Source organism: Dipodomys ordii, unplaced genomic scaffold, assembly GCF_000151885.1.
Source record: "Dipodomys ordii isolate 6190 unplaced genomic scaffold, Dord_2.0 Scaffold23, whole genome shotgun sequence".
NCBI lineage: Eukaryota > Metazoa > Chordata > Mammalia > Rodentia > Heteromyidae > Dipodomys > Dipodomys ordii.
In genome coordinates, this window is record NW_012267239.1 from 1,084,557 (window position 1) to 1,101,586 (window position 17,030).

The 17,030-nt window shown below is 50.2% G+C and overlaps 2 protein-coding genes across 3 annotated transcripts in view; both read right to left on the bottom strand.

Annotated features, from left to right (window-relative positions):
• The window catches only part of Smarcb1 (SWI/SNF related, matrix associated, actin dependent regulator of chromatin, subfamily b, member 1), a 37,093-nt gene extending 32,529 nt beyond the window's left edge, over positions 1 to 4,564 (bottom strand). For both annotated transcript variants that reach the window (XM_013014520.1, XM_013014519.1), the window contains exon 1: positions 4,277 to 4,564. In XM_013014520.1, coding sequence (XP_012869974.1) covers positions 4,277 to 4,369 — 93 coding nt within the window. In that variant the 5' untranslated portion in view covers positions 4,370 to 4,564. The remainder of the gene's footprint in view (positions 1 to 4,276) is intronic.
• Positions 4,565 to 5,874: 1,310 nt separating this feature from the next.
• Positions 5,875 to 15,878, bottom strand: Mmp11 (matrix metallopeptidase 11). Its single transcript, XM_013014227.1, has 8 exons — positions 15,777 to 15,878; positions 10,428 to 10,642; positions 9,483 to 9,626; positions 9,258 to 9,391; positions 8,882 to 9,123; positions 8,578 to 8,794; positions 7,556 to 7,813; positions 5,875 to 6,702 (listed from the first exon to the last, which is right to left on the bottom strand). The coding sequence occupies exons 1-8, from the start codon at positions 15,876 to 15,878 to the stop codon at positions 6,569 to 6,571; spliced, it is 1,446 nt and encodes a 481-aa protein (XP_012869681.1). The 3' UTR covers positions 5,875 to 6,568.
• Positions 15,879 to 17,030: the final 1,152 nt, after the last annotated feature.

A 17,030-nucleotide genomic window follows, 5' to 3' on the forward strand; every position in this document is an offset into this window, starting at 1 on the left:
GGGGATACCAAAGGAATTTTCCAAAGAGTCTAAAAAGCACTTATTGGCAATCACCAGACAGCCTTATAAATCATTACTTCCCCAAACAATAGCTTCAGTTGGTTTGTACCAAATAAAGAGTTATGACTTTCTCCATAAAAATGAAGTTCGTACTAAGGTTCTTATAAAGACACCCCGTGGACTCATTGACTTTTCAGAAATGACCACACTTCAGAGTCAAACTGTGGGGGACACCTGCAGATGGGGTGCCAGGTGCTGGCTCCCTCTGTGACCTGGAATCACTTCGTTTTTCTGGGTCATATATTCAGTGACTCTGAACTTCACCATTCAAAGGATCAATTCCGTTATTTTTCTATTTTACATAGCTAGCACCTCATATTGGTTACAAACAAGTATGTTTCTTCATTTTTCATTGAGGAACAATTTCTATGCTCAACAACCACAGCTGCTGAATACCATAAGAGAAGAATCATCTGTCATACAGACAGTCAAAATCCCTCACTGCTTTGTGGCTTTGTGAGTCATTATCATCCAATGTAAAAGTAATTTTCTTTGTTTTTCTTGCCATTGACTGCTGGTACTGAGCCTAAAATAAGGCCTGGGCAATGTCCCTGAGTTTTTTTGCTTAAAGCTGACACTCTACCACTTGAACTACATCTCTACTTTTTTGTAGCTTTTTGCTAGTTAATTGGAGATGAGTCTCACAGACTTTCTTGTCCTGGATAGCTTTAAATGGAGATCCTCAGATATCAGCCTCCTGAGTTGCTAAGATTACAGGTGTGAGCCACTTTGTGCCTGGATAGTTTTTTGTTTTTAAGGAAACTGACAAACCTGATCTTTATGACTACCTTGAAGATTCTGCAGGGCTCATGAAACCTTGACTCCTCCCAAGGGCCCTTCTGAACTTAAGACACTGAGGCTTATCTACCTGGCTTTTCCTGAACCAGCCTTTATCCTCTTCCCATTTAGGTTTCCTGAATGTAAAATGAAAATGTTGGACTCTGACATATCTTAGGGTACTAAAACCTCGGTGACTCTGGTTTGCTAAGTTGAACTGCTTAAAGATGGTAGAACTGAAGGGACTGGGAAGGTGGCTCAGTGGTAGAGCGCTTGCCTTGCATGCTTGAGGCCCTGGGTTCCATTCCTCAGCACCACATAAGCAAAAACAAAAAAGCTGGAAGTGGTGCTGTGGCTCAGGTGGTAGAGCGCTAGCCTTGAGCTGAAGAGCTGAGGGACAGTGCCCAGGCCCAGAGTTCAGGCCCCATGACCGGACCCCCACCCCCCAAAAAAAAAGATGGTAGAACTGTGATGCATACTCATAGCAACAGCAGATGGCCTCCCAAGGTAGCTTCATGTATGCTAAACTATATGTTGCTAAAGCTGGCTCACCTGTCTGAATACAGTATCTATTCTCCAAGGGGAAAGAGGCCAAGGGCCATCCATCCACATCCAAGATTGCCACAGGAACAACTGGGTAGAAATAGTGCAAAGACTTTGAGCCTTTCCTTAAACTTGTGATTATTAAGCCAGATCTCTGCATCTCAGGATGATTATCATCATTCCACAGGAGGGTCAAAAGTGAAAGAGCAGAAAGAAAAGACTTCAGTTCACTTTCTAAAACCTAAAATGTGTTTGGGGGAAGGTATTGAGGTATCACAGAGTCTAAGTATCTCACTTTACACATGGGAAAATGAAACAAACTGGGATAGCTCAGGGGTAGAGCATGTGCATAGCATATGCAAGGCCCCTGGGCTGAGTTCCAGCACTAAAAAGAAAGCGAGGGGTGGGGGGACACAGAGCAGGGTAGTAACTAAGCCTCCTGAAGTTCTTCCCACCTAACCACAAGCTGTTTCTCAATTACTCCACCAAAGAAAAGTTTTCTTTTCAGAAATACCACTCAGTCAGAACCAAGGCCAAACAGATTACTTTTTCACTCAGCATATCAGGTAAAGGTTTCTTTAAGATACAACTAGCTATGTATCAAGGTTCTGTAACTCAATTGCCTTTTGCATTTGGCATTTAAGCAGATGCCTACTGGCCAGCAAGGACTATGTACAGGAATGGGCTGTATTCAGCATCGCATTATTAGAACAACAGCATTTAAGTGACAATCTGATCAGCTTATTGCATTTTGTCCTTTCTTTTTTTTTGGGGGGGGGGAGGGGGTCCGGTCATGGGGCCTAAACTCTGGGCCTGGGCGCTGTCCCTCAGCTCTTCAGCTCAAGGCTAGTGCCCTACCACTTGAGCTACAGCGTCACTTCCAGCTTTTTTCTTTTTTCTTATGTGGAGCTGAGGAGTTGAACCCAGGGCCTCAGGCATGCAAGGCAAGCACTCTACCACTAAGCCACCTTCCCAGCCCTTCTTGTTTAATTTAAAAATGGTGAAAATTAAAACATTAAAGCTTTGATATAGCAGGGTGCCAATGGCTTAGATTTGTAATTCTAGCTACTCAGGGAGCTGAGATCTAAGGACTTTGGTTTGAAGTCAGTCTGGGCAAGAAACTAAGACTCTTACCTCCAATAAACCGCCAAAAAGCCAGAAGGGGAGATGTAGCTCAAGTAGTAGGGCTCCAAACTTGATCAAAAAAAACTAAGTTAAGTCGGACACTGGTGGCTTACATCTGTAATCCTAGCTACTCAGAAGGCTTAGAGCTGAGGATTGAAATTCGAAGCCAGCCTGGGCAGAAAAGTCCTAGTGAGCTATTATCTTGAATAAACTACTCAAAAAAGCTGGAAGTGGTGCTGTGGCTCAAGTGGTAGGGTCAGTGCCCAAGCCCTGAGTTCAAGCCCCAAGACTGGCAAAAAGCAAAGAAACAACAAAAAAAAACTAAATTAGAACATGAGGCCTTGAGATTAAATCCCAGTTCTGGCACAAGGAAAGAACGAAAGAAAGAGAGAGAGAGAAAGAAAAGAAAAAACAAAGTTCAATGGTGGTCTCTTAATAACATGAGGTTTCATTCATCACACTATGTTCAATTGTTTAAAAAAAATTAGACAAGTGCCAATGGCTCACATCTGTAAACCTAACGACTCAGGAGGCTGAAATATGGAGGAGGAAGATTCAACACTATTCTAGGAGAAAAAGTTCACTAGACTTCACCTCCAAAATAGCTAACAAAAAGCAGGGCTAGTGGATTAGCTCAAGTGGTAGAGAGCCAGCCTAGTAGGTAAAAGCATGGAGCCTTGAGTACCTAAATTTAATACTGCCAAAATAATAATTTGAATGAAATGTTGCAGTATAAACACTGTTGAGAGGAGAGGTAATCTTTGGCATTCTGAAATGGCTTTAGCTCTACAGAGTTGGCATTTATTTTTACCTGATTCTATTATTGACATTTGCACATCTGAATTTTATACCCATAGTTGTGTGTGTGTATTGGAAGTAGAGCTTTGGACATGGCCTGGGTTCTATCCCTCAGCTTTTTCACCCAAGGCTGGCACACTACCAACTGGGTCATAACTCCACTTCTAGCTTTTCGGTGGTGAACTGAAGGTTCATGGACTTTCCTGCTTAGGCTGGCTTCAAATTGTGATCCTCAGATCTCAACTTCCTGAGGAGTTAGGATTAGAGGCACAAGCCACAGCTCCTGGCTATACCCACAGAGGTGTGTGTGTGTGTGTGTGTGTGTGTGTGTGTGTAAAATATGAACTAGTAGGGTGCTACTGTTGGACTAAAAAAGGACTAGTTTGAGTGGATCTGTAAAAATTTAATACACTCAGTACAAATGTTTCATTGAGGGGCCAGATGTAGGGTTTTCCTGAAGTCAGTCAGCCAGCAGAACACTACTTCTACCTCCCATCTCAGAGGCAAGGAATACAAAGAGGAGGGAACTTTCCTAAGCTGAAGGCTTACAACCAAGATTTCAGGACCCTGAATGGAGCAAAGGGGTAAAGGGTGCACATGAGATTTCCACCATCTCTAAAATTTTCGAGGGCAGTAGTTAGTAGTGCATCTCCACTCCCAAGCACCGCCACAAGAGCTAACCGAACACTCCATTATTTGCATCCGGGTGGAGTTAGACCAACTCAACGAGAGACCAGTAGCACCCCTAGGCCCGGGTAGCCCCGTCACCAAGAAATGCACTGAACTCAGACCTTCCAGGTAGGGTCGAGCTCGGCCACGCCCATCTGGCCACGCCCCCATCCCCGAGCACGCGCCCGCCCGCCGCCGCCGCCGCCCTGGCGATGAATGGGGACGCGCGCTCCCGGCGCACAGACCCGCCCTGGGGCTCCCGCGGGGCCGGGCCCGGGAGGGCGAGAACGCGCCGCGGGGCTACCTCGGAGCCGATCATGTAGAACTCGCCGTCGTCCTCCAGCTGGAACTTCACGGGCTTCTGCCCGAAGGTCTTGCTCAGTGCCATCATCATCATTGTGGCGGCGGAGGCGGGCGGCCGGATCCGAACTGCTGAGGGATTTAAGAAGGCTGGGGCGGGGCTGAGGCGCGCCGGAGTGAGGGAACCGAGGTCAAGAGACGAAGGGCGGGCCGGGCCGGAGCTCGCGCCACCACCGGGATCTTCAGCTGCCGCCGCAAACGACGACCAGGCCGTCCAGACTGCGCATGCGCGGATGTTGACGCTAACGCGCGCGCCTCTGCCGCCGCCCAAACAAAAGGCCCGCACGTTCCCGTGGGTCCCTTAAAGGAACCACGACCCATTTCTCTTCCACCAGAGGCTGTTGCCTCAATCTGATGCCCAGGAAAGCTTCTCACGGACAGAAATAGCCACTGCGGACTGGACTCAGGCGGTGGTTTTCTCAGTCTCACAGCCAGAACTGGCATTCTGCCCAAGGTTGAAGAAAGGAAGTGTGGCCTCAGGCCTGGCGGGGGTCAGAGCTACATTTGGGACCCTGAGAGCTTTGAGCATGTTTGTGACCCGAAATTGACATCCCCATTTTCTCCACCCCTCAAAGCAGTGCAGTTGAACAGATAAGAATACTCCTAGGAAAAAAAAAATATCCCAGTTCCGGGCCAATAGCTGTTCCTGAGGCTGTGGGCAGCATGTTAACACTGAATGAGGGTAGCTTGGGCAAAGACTTTGGTATTTAGTAATATTCAAAGGCCAGGTAGTATTTGGCGTGGCTAGTGCATCAGAGGAGTGTTGGAGAGGAGGGACTCCTTTACCTTTTCTTTCTTAGCTTTGCATTTTGTGTCTGCAACAAGCGTAGCCCTGCCCTGTGGCTCTGTCCCATCCCACTTGTGGATCAGAGGTGGGGAGAAGGGCCCAACACTAAGGAAAATGTCCAACCAATCCAGCATCTGTTGATGATTTTCTTTTTTCTTTTCTTTTTTGGGTCCCGTCGTGGGGCCTGAACTCTGGGCCTGGGCACTGTCCCTCAGCTCTTCAACTCAAGGCTAGCGCTCTATCACTTGAACCACAGCGCCACTTCAGGCTTTTTTCTTTTTTCTTATGTTGGTGCTGAGGAGTCGAACCCAGGGCCTCATACATGCAAGGCAAGCACTCTACCACTGAGCCACCTTCCCAGCCCCTGTTGATGATTTTCTAAGGTTCAATAATTGCTATTACGAAAAAGATATGAGGACCTAGAAGACAGTGCAAGTTGATGCTAGATGATCGTGAAGAACAGCAGTAACCATGAATTTTGTTCTGTGTTTTCATAGCAGTGGAAAGTGAAGTCTTTTAAGATAGGAGATAGGGCATGGCATGACCAAATGAAACTGCCACTACTTTGTTAGATGTTCCTCCAGATATGATAGAAAATGGAAAGAAGGAGCCCTAAGTATTTGGAAAGTGAACTTTGACCCTGGCTTCCATGTTAGGCTTGGGCTAACAGGAACCAGGCCTCCTCATCCTTACTGCAGTTACAAAGAGACACCAGGCAGGCACTTAGAAAACAATCATATTTAATGACAGTCCTCAGGGTTGTTTGTTTTTTAAAAAAAATCTTTGTACACTGTACACACATTTACATGGCTTTGGAAGACCCAGTGCTAGGATAAGGGCTTCACGAGGCCCAGGACAGGATTGAGGTATGCTGGGGCCTCTGAAGGTAAGGGTTTCTGTGTTGAAACAGAGCCTTCCCTAGCTGGTTGTAGGCCTTTTGGCCTACATCCTGAGAAATAGATCTCTAGGATCACCAGCTAGAAGAGAGCCAGATCTAAACATCTACCCAGATCTGACGTCTCAGGAAAGGGCCTTGCTTGGTTAGAGCAGAAGGCCAGGGTATACCTTACATACAAGCTCCAACACTAATACTCTGCCGGAACCTTACAGCAGGAATAGAGAGAAGATCAGATGCTGTAGTTCACCCATCTCTGAGGGCCAGAGATGGAGGCCTTGAGAAGCTAGGTTTGACCATGACCTACAAAGGTATGGCAAAGCCAGCCTGACACCTCCTTCACACGTCAGTAACTCCAAAGCTTCCCTGTCTGGTCTGAGACACTTGCCAGCAGGAGACCACGACCTGCGTGGCCCTCCCCACAGTTGTCATGGTGGTTACCCCCCCCCCAGCCCACCCCAACTGAGGAAACACAGGCTTTGACTCATATCTGGTGTCCAGAGCCACAAAGATGGCTGTGGGTCAGTTATCCTGAGGGCATTCAAGCCACAGTCTCAGCGGAACGTGTTGGCAGGCTCAGCACAGCCAAAGAAGTCAGGGCCCACAAGGCGAGGGAAGCCCTCCAGAGCCTTCACCTTCACGGGGTCAAACTTCCAGTACAGGCGGCCACGCAGGAAGTAGGCATAGCCTGAAAAGAGAAGAAGATAAGACCTGGGCAAGTGGACACTGGGTTCTGCACCTGCCTGGCTGGCTGTGGCCAGAGACAGGCATGGGGGAAGGGTTGGATGGGAAGGCCTTGACTTCCCACTGCTGAAGCTCCAAGGTTGCCCTTCCAAAACCTCCTTTCCTTCCTAGGAGCCCTTCCAGGGTGTCGTCCTGTACCAGGGTCTAGTCTTGAGGTACCTAGAGCCTTAGCTCAATTCCTACCTCTCAGGAAAGCATGTTCTGTTCCCTCACCAACTTCCTCATCACTCTACTTTCAATCTCACCAACCATACCACAAAGACATCCTAGAGTGTGCCAAAGCTCCAGGCTACTTCCAGATTGCACTCCCAGAGAGTACCACATGGAAAGATACAAAAAGAGGATACTGGCAGGCAAGTCAGTCCTGAGCTTTGAGTTCCAGCCTGGCTGGTTGCTCAGTGGTTAGGAACAGGGACTGTCTAATGGGAATCTGGGCTCGATCACCGTTTACCTATGTTACCCTAGTAAGGCATCTCATAGCCTGAGCCTCTGTTTGTCTCTCTAGAAACTGAGTTTATAAGAGATGTTATGTCAGAAGGCTACTTTGAGGTATAAGTACATTAGTGTTGTGGCTAAAGCATTGGCGACCCTTGTTATGCTGCGGTTATTTTCTCATTGCGTATGGTTGAGGGACCTGGACAAGCCCTTGTGCTTCTCTGGCCCTGTCTTTTTATCTGCAACATGGGCATAGTACTGGCATCCCACTCCTGTGAGGAAGAGCTGGGCCTCCTGAAGTACGTATGAATGAGTCCAATTATTACACTACCCTCTGCCAGCCACCGCTCAGCCCCACACACCGTCAGCATCCTGGAAGGCAGCGTCAATCTCAGAGGGTACCCCTCGCCAGTCAGTCGCCCGGCGAGGCACAGGACTGTCCACACGCCGAGTGCTGGGATGGAAACGCCAATAGTCCCCACCTCGGAAAAAGTAGACCTTGTTCTTCTCAGCACCCCAGACTAAGGCAGCGTGGACTGGGGACCACACCAGGCCTAGCCCAGAGAGGGGTGCAGGGCCTAGGACTGGCTTCTCACCATCATATACCCAGTACTGGGAACCTGTGGAAGAGAGGAAGTTACAAGGAACTGTTAAGCCACCACTGCCACACTCAGACAAAATGGACCTGCTTCACCACTTCCAGGGACTCTTTTCAGCCTCAGTTTACTTAACTATAAACACTGTGTCTGACAGTGCTTGCTTACCTGACCTATTTAGGTCATCTGGGATAAGCTATAAGGAAGGCTCTATAAAATAATACATGGGAAGATTATTCTAATTTATAGAAGGCCACCTGGGTTCCTGATCTGGGCATTACAAATAACCTGCTGCCCACTCCTTGGGCCCTGAGCCCTGCCATAGCAGATCCCTGGATGTTTTGGAACCCATATGGAAGTTTCCCATGGCCCCCCTTTGTGTATGGTCTTGGCATCTGAAATGCTGCTTTGGCAGTTGAGAGTTGAAAGTATAATCTCCGGGGTCTTCAGACCTGAATCAAATCCCTCTTTTCCCCTTTCCAAGAGCCATCCTCCAGTGAGTCATTCCATCACCTGTGAGCCTGAGACCTCAGCTCTAAAACTTCTAAAACTCCATCCCATGGGGTAGCTTTGGGATTTAAATGTACCAACGTACAGCCCTACTGTGCCATATCTGTAGTGCTGTGATCTCAAGAATTGCCTCCTCTGGGAGATTCCCAGCTGTGCCTTGGAAAGCCCCCCTCTCACTGTCCTTTGTGTCCCCTTGAGAGGAGCTTGTCTATCTCAACCCTTAGCTGTGGTATTCTTGGCTCAAGGAAGTCCTCAGCTGACCTCCAACTCCTACTTACCTTGGAAGAACCAGATGTGGCCTTGGGCATCTTCGAAGGCTGCATCGACAGGGCTGGGCAGTCCTTGCCAGTGGCGAGAGGCCAGTGCCGGGTACCCAGGCTGTAGCCGGCCACCACGGAGTCTCCACACAAAGCCTGCCTTGAAGAAGAAGAGCTCACCTCGGATGGTGGAGACTGCGTCAAAGGAGACCTCACAGGCATCTGGTGGATTTTCCGGCTAGAGTGAGAGAGAAAGCTCACACTGGAGCCAACAAGACCAGCAGGGGTCTGGCACCTCCTGTTTTCTCACCCTCTCCAGCCTCACCTCCAATGGTGCAATCTCATTGGTATCTACTCCATTCTGGGGACCCAGAGTTGCAGCCTGGGAGGTGGTGGCCTCGTGGGGCCTGCCATATAGATGCTGGATACCTCTGCGGTCATCTGGGCTGAGGCTCAGTGGGTAACGGAAGGTATAAAAAGGAGACATCAGGGCCTTAGCTGCTGTTGTATGTTGAAGCCCTAGCACGTGGCCAAATTCATGAGCTGCCACCTGTAGCAGGTCTGTGCCTGGAAAAGGGAAGTAAATAGGCCAGTCATCCTCTATTTTCTGCCATTAGCTCCAGAACTTAAGCTCAGGTCCTCAGACACTCTTGGAGTGACCTCCAGTTGCCCCATCTGGAAGATGTGTATTGAGCCCTTACCTTGATTGTCTCCTATAGTCCAGGTTTCATCATAGTCAAAGTGGACATCCCCTTCTCGGTGGGTCTTGGGGAAGAAGGCATGGGCGAGGATGCCCCCAGGCCCATCAAATGGAAGGTTGTCCCCATGCCAGTACCTGTGGATGGATTGGGGGGGGGGGCAGGTAGAGTCAGAGGCTGCTGGCAGTAGAATTTGTTCCTGGAGGGGTTCCTAGGTCATAGGTTCACCTGGTGAAGTCGATCATGATGTCCGCATGACCCTCATGCACCTCAGTGAAGGTGAGTGGTGTCACTTCGCTCCACACCTGTAAGGCCTCGGCCACCGTCTGTCGCACCTGTTCTTGTACCAGTTGCCATGGGAACCGGAGGATCCTGGGGGGAGTTGGAGGAGACTGGGCCTGGGGCATGCAAGCCCCTGGTGACTGAGGAGACAAGAGTTGCTCCTAGATGCCCAATGACTGTGTGAATGTGAAAACCACATGTGCTCTGCGTCTCGACTACAATGAACTAGTCTCCCGGCACACGAGTGTGTCTTTGCATCTATTTAGATGCCCAGAGGTGTCTGCATTTGGTAGAAAGAACACAGTGACCATACTGCTCATTATGGGGAGACCATGGCCCCTTGAGCCTTGTCCATGGTTCCTAGTTCTTCATCCAGAAAATTCCTAAGGTTTCCATAGTCTTAGCTCCAATGCTGTGTTTGTCATACTAGACCATTCTCTCTGAAGCTATAATATCTCAGCTTCCTTGTTACCTGCCCAGGAGCCTTCCAGAACAACCAGTGAGGAGCCTGACATCACTAATCCCCACTCACCATAGTCTCTGCCTGCACAAGGCTCATGTTATGATGGTAGATTTGAACAAGCCACCTCCCTGAAAGGACAGGGCTATGTCTTAGCTTCATCCACATGTAGTTCTAGACTTGGCCCTTACAGGTCCCCAGTAAAGCAGGCCTAGGTGACTTCTAGTGATGACAGAGGTCCTGCCCCAGCACTGCAGTAGGGTATCAATCTCTCTTTAAGCTAGAGTTTCAGGGTGTTAGTTCATGGATGGCTGGGGCCAAGTGGGCACACATGTAGGTGTAGCCCTAATGTGTCTCAGGAAGCAGGTATGAAGGCACAACAGGCTCTCCTATGGACCCATGGTCATGGTCCCCTGGCCTTTGGCGCCTACCTGTAGGTGAGGTCCGTCTTTTCCCAGCGCCCTCCAGACAGCACAAAACGCTTTTGTCTGTTGCGGGCATTTAGCCCATCGGGTGGGTCAGGTACACCACATCGTGGAAGTCTAAGCCCACCAGCAGGCTGGGGAACTTCTTGGGCAGCAGAGGCAGGCAGAGCTGCATGTTGAGGCTGTGTTCTCTTCCTCACAGATTGGTGGTGGTGGGTGTCCTGGGCAAGCAAGAGCATCCAGGTGAGCCCTCAGGTCCTGATGGACCACAGTTAGAGCTATGACACCTCAGCAGGTGCAACCCAGACCCACAGTGTCACTGGGAAAAGTGAGGGCTTAAAGGGCAAGGGCAACACAGTCCTTTGATCTTGGGCTAATTCTGGTTTCTTGACATCTTGTTCTAAGGCACCAAGTTTCATCCTCCTCTCTTGCTTCTTCTCCTCTCTGGGCTGTGTGACACAACCTCACCCCCACCCAGCTGATCAGCAAGGTTTGAGTGAAAATGCACAGATTTGGAGAGCATAATCTATGAGCCCCAAACTATATTCTTCAAACCTACACAGTATATAATCCCAGAGTTTCCAAGGAAACATCAAGCAAGTGCCTTCTGCTCCCTCAAAGGCCCTTCCATAAGCCATTTCTATCTTTATTTCATCCTATGTCCACTGAGCTCAGACATACCTGGTCCCTAGGTATATGAACAGGCTTGGCCCTTTCTTTTTCCCCACATGCCTCCATGCCCCTCCCCCAGCATGGAGAAACTACAGCATGGCCTTGGCTTGCTCACCTGATAAATGAGGGCAATACTCTCCTACAATAGTGTTGATCTGGGGATGAAATGAAATGATACATAAAAGTGTGTACTTAGCACAGGTCCAAGTACCCTTCCGATAATCTACACCTCCATCCACCTGAGGTCAGACTTCTAGCAAAGATGTTTTGCTCACACCCTGCCAAAGCCAATCTGTGATTTTTCTCGCAGGGAGATTCAAGGCATCCCTGCCAGACTCTGCCACAACTCGAAGACCACCGATGGCAGTTCTCACCTGAGCTGCATCCTCCCGTCTTCTTTAAGTCCTCAGAGTGGAACTCACAGTTCTTATGCAGGAGAAAAGTGGAAATGCAGGGACATATAAAAACCCTGTGAGATTACCCAACAAGAGTCTGGTGGGGGCACACCAGATCAAAGGCAAGGGCCTGTTTCAGGACACTGTACTAAAGCCTGGGTAGGAGGAAAGAGATGGTGCCAGCTGGATGGTGGTGGCTCATGCCTGTAATCTTAGCTAGTCAGAAGGCTAAGATCTGAGGATCACAGTTTGAAGCCAGCCCAGGCAGAAAAGTCAGTGAGACTCTTATCTCTAATAAACTACTGAGAAAAAGCCTGAAGTGAGACTGTGGCTCAAGTGGTAGAGCACTAGCCTTGAGCAAAAGAAGCTCAGGGATGGCACCCAGGCCCTGAGCTCCAGCCCCAGAACTGCCCCCCTCCCTCCAAAAATAAGAGAGCTGGAGCCATGCTGTTTGCTAAGCTACTTGAGGCACCTGTATGGTCTGGGCCTGTCTGATCTGGGTGGCTACAGTCTCCCCACAGCCATATTTGGGGCAGGCACCCAGCCATTCTGGCTCCACACTCAGCCTCAGCCTCTGGCACCTCTCCCAGTCTCCAAGCACCCCAGAGTTGTGATCAGGCTCCCAGTCCTCCAAGCTCTGGATTCCTGATCTAAGGACACTCTTTTGTGAAGGAGCCTTCTGAACCACTAAGGGGACTTGAAACTACTGGGAGTCTCGTGCCCTAGACCAGTTTCCTTCTGGTTTCTGAGCTTGACACCAACTCTGAACCTCACTAGCTTGCAGATTTTAGACAATTCTGGGCTTACTGTTAATGTACTTATCACTATGGCACATTAGAACCGTTTTCATCCTCCACCCACATGTGCCTTCAGCCAGTTCCATTGTCATCATCCCTCACATGAGGAAATGGAACACCTTGCTCAGGTAACAGCTGTCAAGGAGCAAAGTATCCATGCTCACAGCTCACCCCCTGGATACTGTATCTATTCTGCTCTTCAAAGACAGTCATCTGTCCCCTGGAGGGCCCAGGCTAGCCTCGTCTTGATTGCAGAAGAGAATGAACAGGAAATTGTTAAGTAGCTGCAACTTCCAAGACACTTTGAATTAAGGCTCAGTGAAACTCCATCACTCCTCAATAAAGTGAGAGGATAATATCTACTCTAAGGGTCACATTTAGGATGTGAATACCAGGACTGTGTGACTTGCCACAGGGGCTTGTCACTCCACCTCCCAAAGGAGAAACAGATTTCTTCCCCCTAACCCTGGGGACCCTCTCAGGAAAGTATAGAGTTGTGTCATCCCTGGAGAGCCCCAAACAGCCCAGAGCCCCATCTGCCAGCTCGGATTATGCCAGAAATCTCTTTTCTCTGCTGCCCAGCAAGGCCTGGGAACAAATAAAGGGAAGGCAATGGATCTACATGTCTTAGATCCACTATAGCCCCTTCCTCCCCTTCCTTTATGAGTCAAGTCCATAGCTAGATCACTGAATCAGACCCAAAATGTAAGTGGTTTTTCTTTGTCTTTCTTTCTTTCTTTCTTCCTTCCTTTCTTTCTCTTTCTTCCTTTCTCTCTCTCTCCTTCCTTCCTTCCCTCCCTCCTTCCTTCCCTCCTCCTCCTCCTTCTCTTCCTCCTCCTCCTTCTTCTTTTTCTTTTTGCCAGCACTGAGGACTGAACTCAGGGTCTGGGCCCTGTTCTTTAGCTTTTTCACTCAAGGCTGGCACGCTTATCATTTGAGCAACAATTCCATTTCCTGGTTTTCCTGTTTTTGTGTGATGGTTAATTGAAGATAAATCTCCTGGATTCACCTGCCTGGACTGGTTTGAACTGTGATCTTCAATCTCACCCTCCTGAGTAGGAAGGCTAGCTATTCTGAAAAGCTTAGGGTATCAAAGCCTATTTCTATGTCATGGTGATCCTGGGCAAGTCACTGTCTTCTTACAGCCTAAACTTCTCTATGTGTCAAATGAGGATTGTGCCAGAACAAAGAGTTGTCATTGTTTTATAATGGCTCCTGTAGCATCTGGCACAAAGAAGGGCTCTTCCCTGCACCCGCTTCTCCTGTAGATCCTCCTCTCCCACACTTGGGAATCTCTTCTCCCCAAATTCTTGGTCCTCTCAGGACAATTAGGATCCAATGAGGTAGAGTAGTGGCACAGAGCACCCCTAATCTCACCTATAGCCCTGAGGAGCTTAGGATACAGCCATCACCCTATATCCCAAAGGATGAAACAACTCAGTGAGGTCAAAGACTTTAGCCAGGGTCACACAGCAAGTCAGGTAAGAGCTGGGCCTGGATTTGGGGCTCAAGCCTCCCCCTCCAAAGCTCTCCTTCATGCCTACTCTCCCACTCTTGGATTATCTCCAAAACCCACATTCCTGAGAAGCATTTCTGTTTCTAGTGCATTCCCTCCCCTGGGCCAGTAGCCTTTCTTGGTTTACCCAGTGGAGGGGCCTGTCTTACTCTACCCTACCCCTCTGGTCCAGCATCCTACAGTCTCAGACACCCTCAAAACTGTCTTGGCTAACCCACTTTTCTGGCATAGCTCAGAGGCTTATCATCTTCCCATTCAGATAATGGCAAGTACCAGGTAAAGAGAAAATAAGGGAGGACCCCAGTCTAGGAAACCTCAGGGTAAGGGCAGGCTGGTTCAGTGCAATTCTTGGGCCCCAGTTTGCTTTTGGTGTAACGGAAATAATGAATCATAGTTATACTTTCTAATGTTAGTAGGGAGCAATCTTGAGAGCAAGATACATTGTTAGGCTGTGAGGAAGAAACTGGGACATCCCTACACTATTCTATACCCAGATCATGCTCATCTGAGGCTTAGAGAACTCAGGTACACTGCCCAAGTCACACAACCAGTAGCTACAAGGTCTGTCTATAATCTTTCTCTTTCCACTCCTTCCTACTGGCTAGTGGGAGAGGAGTGGGAAGTCAGCTTTGTCCCATTGGGCTTTTAACTCCTGAGAACTGGAAACTGGGATGGATAAATATTTACAGAGTTCTTCTGGTCCTGCTGACAGCAATTTTGGGGATAAACACATTGGAGGAAACTCCAAACGCTCCTTGTGTGTCTCAGAGTGCAGCTCAGACCCATTCCAGGCTAGTCTCCAGCCCTAGCATTTAGCCCTAAATAGAGAGGCAGCTACAGGTGACGGCCCCCCCAGTGTATATAATATCACCTCATTTAGCTTCTACCATGGCTCAGCTGTAGTCATTGTTGCCAAAGCCCATCCTATCCCCTCAATGTGTAGCAGGTGGGTGAGGTTCTGGGGAGGGAGCTTGGTTTCAGACCCAGACAGATCTTTCCAATTTCTGAACCCATGGGCTTAACTGCTGGATTGGGGGAGGTGCACTGGATTGAGGCATCCTCATTCACTCTACTCCACCTTCCCCATCTCTTTCTACACTCACATTGCTGGACAAAGCTGGCATGCACAGAGCCAGTGTATCTGGACAGAGGGACCAGTCCTAGGACCTGTCACATTCTCTTCCCCCATCACATCTGAATTGTTTAGGTCATTCAGCTGTGAGGCTGAAGGGACCAGGTCTTGGGGGACCCTGTAGATCGGTTGTGTCCTGCCCCTGCCCCTAGCCATCCTGTGACTGATGCCTTAAAGTCCAGCCTGAAGAGACAGTGAAGCTATTGGACACAAAGGTGCCGTACACAGCACCCCCCCCTCCATTACCGTCCCTTCTCTCCTCAATCTGTTTTTTTCTCTTTACTTGAACCTTCTCCTTCACCTCATCCATTTTCAGTACTGACCCGGCCCCCCACGTGATGATCACACACAATGTCACCATCTTACTCCAGCTCTCCCGGGTGTCAAGTGTCCCACAGCTGCCTTCCTCGGGTGCCAGAGACAGCATCTCCTCCAGGTTCACATTCCAGTATCCCTTCCTGTCCAACTCACTGTCCACCTCATCGCATACCTGGAGGTGCGCTCCCTGGAGGCCACACCACAGGAGGCTGACACTTGCCTAGGACCCGCTTCGCTTTGTTTCTCTGCTACTTCTCCCAACACACACACAACCCAAGCATCTGGGGCTGTGGAGCGAGAAGCCGGGGTGTGAGTCAGGCGCGGGGTGGCGCGCCCCACCGGGCGGACAGCGATTGCTGCGCAGGCGCCACCTGCACACCGCCCGGGGCCGGGACACCCGCAGGGGAACCAAAAGGCCTTTAGCATACCTGCTGCGCCAAGGATACCAGGGGCGCCCCCCAAAGGTTCAGTTTGTGCCCGGCCCTCCCCTGGAGGAGGAGCGAAAAGCCGGCGGCGCGCACTCACCGGTGGCCTGGCTCGGGCCAGCAGCGGCGGCAGCAGCGCGAGCAGTAGCAGCAGGAGGAGGGCGCGCGGGGCCGCGCTGCGGAACCCGGCGGCCCGAGCCATCCGCCCGGGGGCTGCTGGGCCTGCTGGGCCGCGCCCGGCCACCGCCCCTTATAGCCTTTGCTCCGCCCCCGGCCCGGCCCGGGCACGCCCCTCTCCCCCCCCCCCCCGCCGCCTTTTGTTCTAAACTCTCCCCGCCGGCGACCGTCGCCCCGGCCGGGGTGGGGGAGGTGGCCCTGGAGGGGTTGGGCTCACTGAGTTCGGAGGGGAGTCTGAGAGAGAGGAGTCGGGTTTCCACTCCGATCGATTCCTACCCCCCACTTTTGGAAGGCTAATTGTCCCACGGAGTCTCCGTGAGGGCCTGACCTCCGACCTTCGGTGACAGGTGGTTCTGAAACCCAGGAAGAAGTTCCCCCCACCTCTCCCTGGACTCCCCAGCCCAACCGGATGGAAGATGCCACAATAGCTCTTGTGAGGAAAGTTTGTCCCGGGGAACACTGAGGCATATGACAGGCTAACCAGCCTCTCACCTTGCAACGAACTGGGCACAATTTATAGATGGAGAAACTGAAGATCTGAGATGGGCCCGATTTGTCCTTACTAACGCCAGCGGAAGTGTTAGAAGACCCTCCAGCTGGTCCAGCAGGGGGTAGAGAGAGCAATAGAAAGGTGTCAGTTGGGGACTAGAGCCCCTGGCTGTTCCCTGATCAGGGCCTCCCTCCTGACTTCCAGGGCCTGCTGCGGGGGGTGGGGGGGGTGGGGAGGGGGGGAGAAGAGAGAATCAAAGAAGGAGTCATATCCACAATGATGGAAGGAGTTCTCCAATCTCACCCCCAGGACCCCAGACAACCTGCCCCCTCTCTGGCACCCTCAAGAGCAAAGATTAAGGTAGCGGCTCCCTCCCGTTTTGACAGGGCTCCTAGCAGCTGCAAGGTAAGGCTACCAGCAGCCTGGGCAAAGAAAGAGAAGCTGAGAATCTCCCCCCCCTCCCCCCCCAGCTTCTCCAGGACGACTCAACAGAGACCCCTGCAGGGCGAGGAGGAGCAAGACAGCAGTCAGTTTTTTTTTTTAATTTATTTTTTTTTTATTGTGACAATACTGTGCAGAGGAGTTACAATTACATGGGCAAGATAATGAGTTCATTTCTTATCAAGCATTGTAGCCTCCTCCTTTGTTTCCCCTTCCCATCCCTTCCCATCCAGCAGTCAGTTTTAT

Coding starts and splice junctions, on each gene's coding strand:
- Mmp11 (XM_013014227.1), bottom strand. CDS start 15,878: ATGGCTCGGGCCGCCGGGTTCCGCAGCGCGGCCCCGCGCGCCCTCCTC. Junction 9,392..9,482: donor ATCATGATCGACTTCACCAG/GTGAACCTATGA, acceptor ATCCATCCACAG/GTACTGGCATGGGGACAACC. Junction 6,703..7,555: donor TGCCTTCCAGGATGCTGACG/GTGTGTGGGGCT, acceptor TTCTCTTTTCAG/GCTATGCCTACTTCCTGCGT.